Consider the following 14,828-nt stretch of genomic DNA (forward strand, 5'->3'; position numbering starts at 1 on the left):
GGGGGGGGGGGGGGCCCTGGTATTATGTACATGTTACGTGCGCGTGCATTCTCGATGATGTCGATGTCCGCCGAGCTATTTGGCGAACGTCGACGACCGCCACGAGAATCTGCAGGAGTAGCCGGCCGCGCACGTGAACAACCCGCTCGAGAATTTGGTCCACTCAACCAAGGTCGACCGCTGACCTTAATCGAGTTCTGCCGTGCGCTGGACGACGGTCATTCACCAGATCGTCGTATCATTCCCGTCCCTTTCGGTTAATTCGCCAAAGTGACTTGGCGGAGAGAAGAGAGAAAGAAGCGAAGACGGGAAAAAAAAAAAAAGGAAAAAGAAAGGCACCACACCAATCCGCGTGCTGTTGAGAGCTGTGTTCGAACGGTTTCGTATGCGCATCCGCGTGCACTCGCGAATGGATGGTACGCGCTTGTATATTGCGTGTGTACACATGCCAGCGTACGCGCTCGTGTGTGTGTGTGTGTGTGTGTGTACTACGCGTAATAAGTGCATGCCCGCGCGTTTTCTCAATGTGTCTCTCGTGTAGCTAGATTACAATACGATGGTGTTTCTTTATTCATAATCTTTACTTGAAGTTGCGGCAGCGCTCGCGTACGTACGGAACGCAACCTTACGATTGCTATGAGAATGCTTGCTTTGCGGTTAGCTTTTTGTTTCTCATGCTGGTATGTGTGTGTGTGTGTGTGTATGTCAGTTAATCCCTCGCATTCCGATTACGTTTTCCTTTTAATCATCATCAGCTGGTATAATTACATGATAGCTATATTATACAAAGTGTACTTCAAAAATATCCGACGGCCACGGACCTTTTGAAACACAACATGCTCACGCATTCCACGTTATTACTAAGTCATTTAAATAGGTGGTGAAGAAAATGGGGACTGAGAGTTGGGGAGGGGGCAGATGGGGGCAGCGGAGGGGTGGGGAAAAGACGCGGGTTAGAGGAGAAAATTACACTTAGAGCTTTACTATTATACAACACTGGCGTACTGAAGTATAGTGTGGTTCAGTGTGTTTTGTACGCGGGTGCTAGTAAACCCGTGTAATAACGCGTGTGAAATTCTCTCTCTCTCATTTTTTGCAAATATTACAATATATCTATTTATGAATTCATCATATTAATAGAATAATAATATATAATATAATAATAATATTAATAATAATAAATCAATAATCGGCAGGTAAATTAATAATCGTTATTATTCTATATCGTGTAATTAATAATAATAATAATAATAATATTAATAATAATATTAAAATAATAATATATAATAATATAATAATATAGTAATAATGCAATATGTACAGAGCGGTTTTCACGCGAGGGCCCGTATCGGATACGCTTTCGTAGCTACATTTTGATTGGACTGTACACGCATGGACCCTCAACTGTGGAAAAACTGTTTTTTCTCTCAATCCTCTCATCATCAAAAGTAACATTCATTATAAATCCTCCCAACGCAGATAGCGGCCTGTTGTGAATTTCTATTTTTTGGTTGCGATAACGTTAATTCGTGTTTATGCTTAATACGTTCTGTCAAGAGAATCACCATCATTCTCGATTTCGGCGATTTCGCGCGCTCGAGAATGCGAGTACCGCGACGTAATTCATAAAATTTCATGGCGCTAAGGTACATGTTAACCTTCGGCGGCCCATTTCGGGATCCTCTTAATAACAAGATTTTCCTTAAATGAACATATTACTTAACGAACTAGATTCTCTGCTTCACCTCTCTCCCATACATACAACACTAGTAGTTCCCCTATATCGTTTATCTTTCATACATCTCTCCTCATCATATATATCTCGCATCTCGATACGATAATAATGTTGTTGTATAATCATTGCATATACTTACTACACTCTAATAGTATTTGAACTATTAATTATCAGTTAACGTTAAGTATACACAACACATTTGTACGATTTCACTCAGCCTGCGCGAGCAGCAGCGAGGAAGTGTGGTGATGGTGGTGGTGGTGGCGGGGAAGGAGGGGTTTCGGAGGGTTTACGAGGGAAACTTAACAGTAGTCTCTCGATTTTGTCTTTAGTCTTGAATTCTTTTTTTCGTCGCTCTACTGGCTTTTCTCCCTCACGCTCTACGAGACCGACCGACCGACTGACCGACCGACCGACCGACTGACCGACCGACCGACCGACCAACCGACCGACCGACCGACCGACCGACTGACCGAACGAACGACGAAACGACTCGAGTCACTCGAGCCTATTTGAGCCGGGCCGTAGCATCGAAGCAGCACCAACGTGGCGTTCTCTCTCTCTCTCTCTCTCTCTCTCTCTCTATTCCCCTTACGACCTGTGGAACCCGCGTGAAAAGAACAATCGAAAGAGAAGGAACGCGAAACGAGCGTCTGGGTGTGTCGCGCTCTTTGGAATCGTGGACAGCGCGACGCACGTCTGGGGTTCAACCAGACAGTGCCCGGTCACTCGGCGAAAGCGCGGAGCACGTTGTGGGTGTCTCTCGTTCTTTCTTTCCCTCTGTATCGCGCGCGCGCGAAGGAGCGACGGACTGACCGTATCTATGGACCTGTTCCGCGGACGTTCCGCGTGGTTAACACGCGAAGCGGAAAACGATACGCGTCGCCCGAGCGTGCGCCGTAAGAGAGTCTTCACTTACATCGACCGACGCCATCACTAACAGTCACTACAACCCCTCGACGAACTTGGAGAGTTGGTCTTGTGGCGTCATCGGCGTCACCTCACTGGAGTCCGTGCCGCTCGCCGAGGGCGCCGGTGCCGGTGACGGATGGTGAGGCATAGCGCCGGGATGACCGGCAGGCGCCCCGGCTGCGCCACTCAGCTGCGAAAGCATCATCTCGCTTGGACCGGCGAGCTCGTGAGCGGGCGAATGGGTAGGTGTGCCGTGCGGAGGATGATGGTGCGGCGATGGCACCGGTCCGGAACGCGGCGAGGGTACCGGCTGATTACGGGGTGAGGGGACTGGTCGCGGCGAGGGGTTGGGCTGGGGAGATCGATTGGGCGGCGGAGAACGGACCGATTGCATCAGCTGTTGCTGCACGGAGATCCCCGGAGGTCCCATCACACCCTGTGGTGACGGTACGGGTGGCGGAGTTGGTTTCAGGCCCGGTTGACCGTAACCTTGCTCGTTGAAACCACCGTAACCTGGGGATGAATTCGCGAAATAGCCCATAGTGTTGTTCATCGGGGCTCCGTTGGCCTTGCGTGCCTCGTTTTCTATGGTACAACGATAGATCGTATGATTACCGAGAAGAGACGGCCTTATGGGCCGTTGCTGACCATACGGCGGCGCTGGTGGTTGAGTGAACGGCTGCTGCTGCTGTTGCTGCTGCTGCTGCTGCTGTTGTTGCTGCTGCTGCTGCTGTTGCGCCTGCTGTTGGGCCTGTTGTTGCCTCTGCATCACCATCATCTGCTGCTTGTACCACTGGGTCTGAGGCTGCACCGGCTGCTGTTGTTGCGCCTGTTGCGTCAGCATCGCCTGTATTTGCAGTCTGCCTTGCTGCTGCTGCTGCTGTTGAGCCTGCTGCTGCTGCTGCTGCTGCTGCTGCTGCTGTTGTTGTTGTTGCTGCTGCTGCTGTTGCTGTTGGGACATCATATGCTGCAAACCAGGTTGTTGTTGTTGAGGTTGATTAGGGCCCAATGGGCCGCCGACTCCTGCGCCATGTTGACCAGGTTGTTGCTGATGGACATTCGCCTTTTTATTAAGAAGACCGTATGGTAATAGAGGCTGTAAAGTCTTAAGGTAACGTGTACAGACATTTGTTTTTTTTCTCTCTTCAAAAATAACATCAACTTACCCGTTGTTTGATGAAAGCTGCCATCAGCGGCGGATTGCTCTTGAGTATTTGCAGTATTTGGTTCTGTTGCTCGGGTGTGTGCGGGCTTCTAAGAGTCTGCATCAACTGCTGCAATGCGTGCTTTTGCATATTGCTCTGAGCCTGTGGTCCACCAACCTGTCCAACCGGCCCGATCACGCCCTGTTGACGTGGTATTTGTGCGCTCATTCCCATTCCCGGCTGAGTTTGATGCTGTTGTTGCTGCTGCTGTATAAGTTGCGGAGTCTGCTGCCGTAAGCCGGGGCTTTGTTGCATCACTGCATTCGGTTGGTACCTACTGAAGTGGGGAAAAGCACGTGCGTAAAATAGAAAACACCTAAAGCTCTATATTTCTCTGTATATTACCGTACACAAATCTAGTCCTTTTTGAGTGTAGACTGATGCAGCTGGAGAACTAATGATGGTTTTCGTCTTCAGAGAAAACGTTCAATATTCAGTAGGTCGGTATCCAATATTTTTTTTCAATTTTTTCTCAACATTGTTTAATAGAGTAAAACAAAATTTTACCCTGTTTATTTATTTAACAGATTTTACAAATCGTTTAACAAAGAATACAACTATCATCAATGGTAATAGCAAGGGAAATTATGCAAAAAATCGAACTCTGTAAGAATTACTATTAAGACAATAAGAGAGAAAAGGAAGAAAGAGACAGAGATGTATCGTTGGGCCTGTACAGCTTAGCTGGTAGAGCAGCCGCTCAGCAAGCCAAAGATTCCGAGATCGATTCCCGGTCCAGTCTCTACTTGTCGTTCCCAATGTATTTTTTCTTTATCCTCAAAATTGGGAGCAAGAAGCATAGAATTAATTCTTGTGAGGGTAAACTTTATTCTCCAAAGACACACACACGAGCGCTTTGGGCGGAGGAGCATAACTAAACTAACGTCTTGCAGGCTCTTTGAGCTTGTCCACCTTGTCGTGTTGCGGCCGGCATTAATCGCGAAAGTAAAATACGCATTCGATCTTTGAGAATTCTGGCCATGGACTTATATAGTGTCTGACGCAAGCCGGTGCCAATTGTCACATATTTGTTGTTTAGCTCAATATGAACAAAAAAGTTCTCTACCATTTTGCAAAGAACCACGCGAAATTTCGAGTTATTTATTAAAGAAACTTTTATGCATGGCCATTTTCATTAATAACTCGAAATTTCCCGTGATTCTTTGCAAAATAAAAGACTTGTTTGTTCATATCGACCTAAACTGAAAGTATACGACAGATGGCACGATTTGCGTCCGGCACCTTGTATATACAAACTCCACAAAAAGCTGCAAAGACTTAATTAGAAAAGATATCCTGTTACCACAGGCACTTGATCTTTGTCTAGTTTTCTCCAATAGAAGTCAAGCTAAATAAAGATTGAATGCCTGTGGACAATGGAAAGACAAGGGAAGGGGAATACAGCTATCCTCCAATCTTGCCTTCATACCTCTCAAAAGAACGCAATCTGTATGTATAGTTAACTACAAAAAGATTGCAATATTTTTTTTCGACGTTTTTCGCGATTTCATATCCAACAGAAAAAACGTATCTTCTTAGAGAGAATTAAAAAAAAAAAAAATCTATTGAACGTGAGATGTGTTCCGAAACTTATCAAAAGAAAAATGCGTTGTTTTGCAACTTTTTTGCGACTAACCACACATATAAATTTATGTGACTAACCACATATAAAAATCTATAATTCCGTGGAAAAGACAGGCGTGAAAAACCTAGAAATAGCGCGCTCATTTAGGTTGCATTCGGGGAGCACGCACGCGTCATCCTATCTTTGTTGCTCATAGATGTACAAGGATAGAATGACACATTAGGGCTGATCAGGACTAAAATCTGTTTTGCAATACGCCGTTGTATATCGGAGTCGGAACGCAGCCGATGGTCCAATGAAAGAATTTATTTTTCGAAAGTAAATTCTCCTCATTGGACCATTAACTGTGTTCCGGCATCCGACAACTACATACGACGTCTATCTTTTCTCATGATTTCTGTTACTTTAATTTCACGGCTATTTATTAATTGTTTAAAGAAAAGATTAGAGGAAAGCGTCCGACCATTTTTACAAATGTGCTGAATCGATTACGAGTATGTTATTTTGTGCGTCTTTTTTTTTCCACATATAAGGGTGCTATCACATAAATTGGCACGATTTTCTTCGCTTATGACGTCATCAAGGAAGAACAGCCATAGCGAGTATCCAGGAGCTTTAATAGCGCTCCCCTCTAACGTACTCTTATATTTTCCTTACTATTTTACCTAATCTATACTAAACTAATTCATTCTACAGTCAAAAAGAACTCAATTGATGCACGGTACTGTACAATAAAAACGATTAGTTACAGAATGAACGATTCCAACTTAATGGAGAATAATTCATTTTTAAAAGTGAGAACATTCAAGAAACACAAGTTGAACAAATTTCCACTTACCTCGCCGTCCACTGATCCATTGGAATTAGATGCGTGCCGCCAGGATTCGCCATCTGAACCGGCATCGGTCGCTGCATCGGTGGCGGAGGCATTACACCGCCGGTTTGCCCACCCACGCCGACCCCCACACCGACTGCACTGGTCGGCGCAACCTTGCCGTAGTTGACGTGTGGTACTTGTTGCCTCGCAGCTTCCTCCTGTACTTGCTTAACCACCTGCAATACGTGAGCAGGCGGTGTTTGTGTGCCAGGCTTCAGACCAATACCCGGCTGATGCGGAGACGGCAAGTTCGTAGCGCTGACACCGGGCTTCATAGCGACTCCGGTCGCCATACCGACGTTCGTGGTCTGTTGTCCGGCCTGCATCGCGGCCATAGGTCCAGTCGGCCTCGTGTTCATCACAGCCATTCGCCTCCTGCGCACAAAGGCGAAGCAACGTTCAGTAAAACGCCCTATGACTGATACACGGGAAATTCAACGCTTGTTCAAACACCGACCTGAGTAATTGCGCCTGTTGCAACCGTTGCTGAAGCTGTTGCTGCTTAATTTTGAGTTTGATGTTAGAGCAGAACGGAACAAGACACTTATTCTCTTGGCAGTGTTTCGCGTGGTAACAACAGAGCGCTATCAATTGTTTGCATATCGGGCATCCGCCGTTCGTCTTCCTCTTACAATTCTTCGTGTGCATCACCACTCTCTTCATCCTCTGGCAACTTGGCAGACGGCAATTAGCGTCTCTGCACTGGCAACCATGCACCAATGACTGAATGCACCTTTGTATCGACAGTTTCCGAGCTTCCTGTATAAGTGAAAAAAGAAACGACGTGGTGAGGATCAAGATGTTTCGCTCTACAAAAGAATATTGATAAAAGTGACCCGTAAATCACCTGTGGATTTGTCTGTTTGGCATCGACTGGCGATGAACCATCGTCCAAATCAAAACCGAGTTTCTCCATAGGATGCGGATGACCATCTTTCTCTTTACAACTAACGCACAAGTCAAAATCCTATAACGAAAAGCAAAGTTTATTGTAAAGGTATGAATAAATCTTAAGCGAAAAGGAGAACGTATTACCAAAACGGGATACATACGTCACAAACTGTACAATGGTATCTAGTTTCCACGTGACTCTTGCAATTGTTGCAAGTATAAACAAATTTGTCTTGGCCTTGATTATGCAGCTCGTACAACATTGACATAGAACTGAACTTCGCTCTCCTTAGTGACGAGAATTCGTAATGCCTTTCTCTCGCCATAGTAAGAAAAGCGTCTCGACCGTCCATCAAATCACAATTAATTACAGGGTCGGGATCTTGGATCGGCTGAAAATTTAAATCAAAGTTAACGATCGTATCTTTTATAAGAGCTTACTCATGAAAATATAATTGAGACAAAAACGTACTGCCAAGCTGGCTGCACTTTGAGCGCTATGCAACCTGATGACGAAAAATACTTCCTTGTGTTTCTCCATGGTCGCGAAAATTTTTGCGGAAAGATCATTTCCGGTCTGAGGAGTGTTCGATTTCTTACTGTTCTTCCTTTGATTCGCTTTGGATTTGTTAGATTTCTTTGCCTTCTTTTGACCCTTCTTCTTGCCGTCCGGAGTTTCAGAATCCTCAGACAGCGAAAATATCTAAAAATACCAGAAATACATGTATATACGAAAGATAAAAGAAAAAGGCACATGTATATATGCAAAATGAAAAAGAGAAATGAACATTACGAGAAGGATTATTCATTTTCCGCGACTTACCGCGTTTGCCGCCGCAGCGGCGGCTTCCGCCGCTTCAGCTTGCTTCCGCTTCTCTTCTTCTTCCTGATCTAATTCTTTAATACTCTCTTCTAACACATTCGGCCAGAAATCGCCTTCAAAGTATGGCAAATCTGCCGCAGACGAAAGCCTGTCTTCCATAGCTTGTTTTAAGATATCCTACAAAACAAAAACATCGATTTATATACTCTGCTCGATGCATAAATAATGAAGAAATACTCGGCAGAAAAATGTCGCCTGCAAATCCTATGTTCAGTGTTATAAATGTAACAAGAACATTAGCTTTATCACAGACTTTTCTTTAAGTCTCATTAGACTCCGATACGATATCGAGACACATATCGGAAACACAAGAGACTAGATTTATGTGTAAAATATATCAAACACGTTTTTTCCCCCCACCTTGTAGTCGAGTACGATTCTCTCGACCATTCCCTTGTCCAACATTTTCTTATACCACTCCTGCAATCTTTTAGGCTTTGGTATTTTCTGTTCTTGGGGATGGCAGTGGAAAATATAATCGTCCCCTTCGGAAGGCGGACACGCCCAAATGTGCGCCATGGTATATCTAAAATTATATTTTTTTTAATTATAAATCTTGTATGTATATGTATAAGACACGTTACGTTCGTTAAACACACATTCTCTTAACAAAATTCTGATAGGTTGTTATATTGGTTGTTCGATCAATGTGATAATAATTAAATACCAATTGGGTATAACTTTTCTTGCAAACTGGACGTTGTTTAATTACACTTACCCAAGTTGCTTCGCGTAATCCAGATATCCCAGAAGGATCTCGTGGTATACAGCTGTACGAAACTGTCTAGGCCGGAAGAAGTGTACAGAGTCCAAATACGCGATGTAAACTCGTCTAGTGTTCGGCGGCGTGCATTCGCTCCCGTACTCTTGCACGTGCATACCGAAAAAACACACATCCGTGCCGTCGACCTCCTCAAATGCGAACAACGCCTTAGCGCGATAAGGGAACTCGCCGGGCATATCACCGTTTTCGACAAATCTACTACGCATGCCGGGCTTAACTTCAACCACTTTATCACTAGACGCGACCACTCTGATCGCGACCTCACCGGCACCGGCCTCTTTCTTCTTGAGGAAGTTGTTCACGCGCGTCTCGATATAAGTGCCGAGTTTCGTAATGGGCAATCGTTTGGCGTTAAACTTATTCTCTTTGCGTTTCTGACCTTTCTTCTTTAAGCAATTATCACAGGTAAATCTGTCGGAGGAAATGCGATGTTTGAGTAACACATGTTCTCGGAATTTCCTTAACGTACACGGAGAAAAAGGTTTCCTTGCATTTGATATATGTGTTTGTTTGACATAAACAATATAATTTAATGTCAAGTATCAATTTGAGTGAAAACGTTATTTCACTAGAGTAAACTACGTTGTTTGATAGAAAAAAAAAACATTATAATTAACAAAAAAATTTATTTTATCATACAAGGTGCCCCGTAATTATCTTGAGACATAGAGGTGTGGAGATAGTGTGGATTAAACTAAACAGGAAAATCATGTACAAAATTCGCAATAGTTAATAAGAAATTAATTAATCTGTACGAGCTAATGATCGCACAGGAAACAAGCCAGACTCTGTATAAAGAAAAATAACTTACTTCTGAAGATGTCTTAGCAACGATGAGCATCGATTGATTTATGGAGGCGAAGTAATCTAGCAAGCAGCGTGTGACATAAGGCTGCGCGCCGAAAAAATATGCATATCACTATCAGTTGATACGCATCGTTATTATGTCTTCAGAAGATATTTTTCTTTCTACATGTCCGACCTATCGTTCCCGCGTCCGCTCATTAACTCATACAGATTAATTAATTCCTCATTAACTATTGCGACTTTTGCAGAATGATACATGATTTTTTTGTTCAGTTTAATTCGTTCTACCTGTATATCACGGATCCCGAAATATTTACGATATATATATATATATATATATAATTATCGGATATCTTGTATGTTAAATATTGTTTCACTGAGACAAAGAAGTTCTTTAATATGTTTCCAATATAGTGTTACTTTTCAAATAATGTATTGCTTGCTAGTAATAACCGTTGTAATGTTCGAATGAAAATATAAAAGAAATATTTTAATATTTTAAGTTATATGACTTAAAGATATTTATTGTTTGAGAAACCAAAGAATCCTGTTTATTGAATCAAACATTCGTTTGTTTGCTTCATTCCAAAAGACAAATTTATCTTGACCAATTTGTTTAATAAATTTGTTCGGACAAATTAAAGAAATTTCATTAAAACTCAGAAGAAATCTTTTTCTCTATGTAAAAATATAAATAATAAGTACAGAAGCGGACGAGTTGGTTGGTTGCGACAACAGAATTTCTCAAAACTCCTACGATTGCTTAATATGTTATCTGCCGTTGTCACTCACCCTAATGGCCAGATTGATTCCATATGAAGTACACATATTTGATGTACTCTCCTACCGCAGTCCGTACAGGTAACAAAAGGTTCCAATTCCAAGTGATCATTCTTCATCTCCTGGAATTGTTCCTTCTTGATGGCACTGCAAAAGGAACACTTTTAAGAACCGCTCTTCCAAGCAAGTGCAACGGGTTACAATGAACAAATTACGCATTAGACTGTACTTACGTTTGAGGTTGTGCCGGATCATCTCCCAACGTCACTGTATCACCAGGAATGTCGTTGAAACATTTCTGACAGAAGGTGTATCTGTCGGAAATAAGACCATATGCCTTTAGACTATTATACCAATTACATTGTACACGTCGTGTCATTTCATCACAGAGTGCCATGCGTGCGTTTTATATTGCGTGAGAGTTCGACGAGTGACGGCCAATTTTATCCGTCTCACCGGACGCATCCAAGTTTCAAGCGTCAATTTCGAGAAGTTTGTTTATATGCGTACATTCGATTTTCCGTAGTTTTACACATGCATGCAATGGTATTGCCAATTAATCGTTCCGAATCCGATTTCGGTTTCGTTCCCAAAGGGTCATGCGAAGACATCGTTCTCGTTTTTTCAATTAGTGTTTTGCGAATCGGACGTTTCGTAATTATCGTTTTTTTTTTATTTTCGTTCGTTTTATAAATTTCAGGTTTCCAATTACGATCGTCCAATATCCAAGTATCGTTTTTTCGTAGTAGTAGAGTCGAAAAGAAGCAAGGGCGCAGGCAACACGAAGAGCAAGCGGCAAACAAGGATTTGTGTGCGCGTGCGCAACCCATGGTCAGAGCGAAGGTAACATACAAAGAAGAGAGAACAGTGCCATCGTTAGACGCACATCAATTCACACTTTAGTATTTATATTCTAATAATATGCGCATATACCGAAGAGTTATGTAAAATCAAATATACTCGTGGCATATCGTTTCGCAACTCTGTACAAAACTTTTCGATCCTTTGTGGCTCGGCCACTCAAGATTCTAATATACATTCCCCGTGAGAAACATATCTCTTAGGTACATGAACAACTAATATAGAAAAATCTAACTGTGCGAATATGTGTATGCAAGTGCGTATACGCGGATAACTGTTTTATAAATTACGAAAGAAAAAGATGTAGGTCAGGGTACTGACCTGCTTTTGCTAGTATTGCCAAAAGCAGGTTAATTAACCTGCCAGTTTAATCTAGCGTATTCGACGACGGGATACTTCTAAATTAGAAGTGCCCAGTGCAAAATGAACACGCAGTGGCCAACGCTTTCAAAGTGTCACACGAGTTTGACATGCATTCGTTATTCGAAATTTAAACCGTGTTATTCGAAAACACCTCGAGATATTATCACCGGTGTTTCTTCCATTACACGCATTCTAGTATTTACCGCACGTATTCGACGACAGAAACAGATGAATTAAATGTAAAATATAAAACATTCTTGATATTCACCCAAGCGCATTAACGCTGTCAATGCATCCGCGTTTAGCGTGTTTAATGGTCAAAAGTTGTCTGTAAATGGGGGAAATTAAAATAATTAAAAAAAAATATATATACGCATATATATAATTAATAAATTATACGTTTAAGAAATGTACATGTAACAGTCTCATTTGCGTAGTTGTCTTTTTCCTTTTCTTTTTTTCACGTAAAAGAACAGAAGACAAATCAACGGTCGTAAGTGTTACGGCGTCTTTATAAACGCGGACGCATGGGACAGCAGTAATGCACCCAATTTGTTCGCTATAAAGACAACTCTCCAAGTATACTGACCTATTCTGGTATGAATAATACTTCGCATCCCTGGGTATCGTACACAACTGCTTGCCATAGCAGCAAAGCACCTGCGGATTGAACGTGTATTTTCTGCCGCAGCAGTATCCGAGAGCTTGCATGACAGGATCTATCTCTTGCTCGAACACCTCCGAAAGCTACGATGAAACAATAATACAGTGAGAAACAAAAATGTCGATTATAAAAAAAGCGCAATTAACATAAACAAAATATAGGGGTGATTCGTATTCTCTTCAATAATCGCAATACCTTAGTACAATATCTGTAGACCCGAGAGGTCTTGCGATTGTAAAGCCAAGCATTGTCGAACATCATCCAGACGTCATCCACGTACTCCCACGGATCGCTGTACTTCTCCGTGTCCAGTTTCTTTTTGATGGTCGACAGATCCATGGGCTTCTTCACGATAGTCGGGTAGTCCGGTATGCCCAGAGCTTGGGGGTCTACTGGTTGCCGGAAAGGTATAGATTCCGGATCTTGTCGGTAGAGCTTCTCGAGAGTTGGCATTAACGCTTGACGTAGCTCGTCGGGTTTGAACAAGCACTTCTTCTTGTCGGTCGATGTGCCGCTAGGTTGTATCGGTTCCGGCACCATCGGCTTGATGTCGGCGGCGCTCGTATCCTGAGCGGACATAGGAGTCATGCTCTCCTCCTTTATGCTGGCAGGTTCCTCTTTCACCGTCGTTTCGTTCGAGTCTTCCTCCATCGGCTCGGTCTTGATCTCGGTCTTGATGGTGATCTCATTGTTCACGCTCTTGCCACAGTCCATCCGATGGTTCTCGGCGTCCGTTGGATCCTGCTTGATCTCCATTTTCATTTCCTTCTCTTCCTTAATCGTGTCCAGTTTACCCTTGTTGTTGTTCATCGGCGGACTTGGCGAATTATCGCGATCCAAGGCCGCCGTGATGGCGGCCATCTGCGACGACATGGACGTGCTTCTCGGTGCGTTCAAAGCCGCTCTCTCCTGCGAGGTCATACCTTTGCCCAGACTCGCGAGACCGGCGGGCGACGGCGTCGTGCCCGGATGCGGCGGCGTTTGATTAGCGGAAGAGACCGACTGATTCGGGGTCATAAGTGACGGGACCAACGGCGTGTTCGGTGTGGAAGTGGTGGACTGAGGGCCGTTGGTGGTCGTTGTCGCGGTTCCCGGGCTCGGTCCACTGGACGCAGGGGGAGGTATCGTCTGCGGCGTCGACGTGGCGATGGCGTTGTCACTGGGTGTAGAAGCTGACAACGGCCGGTTGTTGGCGAACTGTTGACTCTGCGGCTGCTGCGGCGTATTTTGCTGCTGTGGTTGTTGCTGTTGCATACTGCTGAATGGCGAGGGTGTTTGCGGTATCGACGTCGCTGGCGTGCTCTGACTCGAAGTGCTCGTCGGCTGCTGCTGAGCCGCCTGTTGTTGTTGCTGCTGTTGCGCAGCTTGAGCTTGAGCCAATCTAACTTTCATGAGGTCGGGGAACTGATGCTGATTCTGAATGGGAGAACTATTAGGTAAACCGGAAGTGCCATTAGACGTTGGAAATTGACTAGTTGTCGCGGACGCGGCGGTGGTGGTTGTTAAGTTGGTCTGTGACATCTGAGGCTGCCCGAAGGGACTGAGCCCGGGATTGGGCACCATATTAGCGTTGGACGTCGACTGTCCGTTTGGACTAGGACCCGGAGGACCAACCAAGATCCCTTGCTGTTGCGGTTGTTGCTGCTGCTGTATCTGTTGTTGAGCCTGAACCTGTTGTTGCGGCTGCTGTTGTTGCTGTTGCGCCTGTTGCGGGAATTGCATTCGATTGTGTTGGATCGCCATTCCAGGTAGCGCCGCCAGTTGGCCCATGCCTGGTGAGTGACTTCGCACGGTAGGTGGCACCGTACCGACTGGTTTCGCGGGTAGAACAGTTCCTACGCTGGGAGGAGCGCATGGCCTCAAGCCAGGGCCGGATGTGCCCGCGGGTTGAGGCTGCTGCTGCTGCTGTTGCGCCTGCAATTGTTGCTGCTGCTGCTGTTGCTGTTCCTTCCGCTTCTGCCGTTTTTCCTCTGTTTTGAAAATATACGTCGGTATTGGTCGGAAATGGCACACAAAAATTGTATTTTTCAAATTGATCGGTCGAATGACTCGAGTCATCCTCAAGTTCCTCGTCACTTACCAAGTTCCTTCTGGATCTTATAAATCTTCTCGGCTAACAGATGATAATATTCCGATCTCGAGTTGGCCATTTCGTACATATCGCCTTCGACCTTTCTCGCGTACGCGACCAAATTGTGCATTCGTTTGTCAAGCATAGCTTGCGGATCGGGAGTCGGAAATATTGCTTGTACCCTGAAAAAACAGAGAGGAAAAACTCAAAACTTGCTCGATATTGGTATGCGTGTATAAAGCGTATTTTACTAACAGTTTGTGCACGAGATGATTCCTGAGATCCGGAGTAACTGATTGATGCCACTCTTTCGTTCCTTGAACTGGTGTCGCTGTTACTTGACCCGGTTGAAGACCACCCGGCAATTGCAAATTTCCCAATCTGTTCTCCCCTACTACACTGGGTTGTCC

General features: G+C 44.3%; 1 protein-coding gene across 2 annotated transcripts; it reads right to left on the reverse strand.

The window, feature by feature from the left end:
• Positions 1–1,243: 1,243 nt before the first annotated feature.
• Positions 1,244–14,759, reverse strand: LOC106745814 (CREB-binding protein). 2 transcript variants are annotated; one of them, XM_014621761.1, is made up of 16 exons: positions 14,674–14,759; positions 14,428–14,600; positions 12,543–14,317; positions 12,273–12,430; positions 10,693–10,803; positions 10,472–10,606; positions 8,807–9,283; positions 8,449–8,614; positions 8,029–8,205; positions 7,678–7,908; positions 7,367–7,597; positions 7,162–7,281; positions 6,772–7,073; positions 6,276–6,689; positions 3,814–4,129; positions 1,244–3,695 (listed from the first exon to the last, which is right to left on the reverse strand). In XM_014621761.1, exons 2-16 carry the CDS (start codon positions 14,561–14,563, stop codon positions 2,682–2,684), a joined length of 5,763 nt encoding a protein of 1,920 aa, XP_014477247.1. In that variant the 5' UTR covers positions 14,564–14,600; positions 14,674–14,759; the 3' UTR covers positions 1,244–2,681. The 2 variants fall into 2 exon arrangements, with proteins under 2 accessions (XP_014477247.1, XP_014477246.1); XM_014621760.1 differs by having other exon boundaries at positions 1,244–3,710.
• Positions 14,760–14,828: the final 69 nt, after the last annotated feature.

This window comes from Dinoponera quadriceps, unplaced genomic scaffold, assembly GCF_001313825.1.
Source record: "Dinoponera quadriceps isolate SergipeBrazil2010 unplaced genomic scaffold, ASM131382v1 scaffold1658, whole genome shotgun sequence".
NCBI lineage: Eukaryota > Metazoa > Arthropoda > Insecta > Hymenoptera > Formicidae > Dinoponera > Dinoponera quadriceps.

Excerpts from the sequence above, each read along its gene's own strand:
- LOC106745814 (XM_014621760.1), bottom strand. The coding sequence starts at position 14,563 with ATGCTTGACAAACGAATGCACAATTTGGTCGCGTACGCGAGAAAGGTC. Across the intron at positions 8,206-8,448 it reads GAATCGTACTCGACTACAAG|GATATCTTAAAACAAGCTAT; the intron begins GTGGGGGGAAAA and ends TTTGTTTTGTAG. Across the intron at positions 7,074-7,161 it reads CCAAACAGACAAATCCACAG|GAAGCTCGGAAACTGTCGAT; the intron begins GTGATTTACGGG and ends TCACTTATACAG.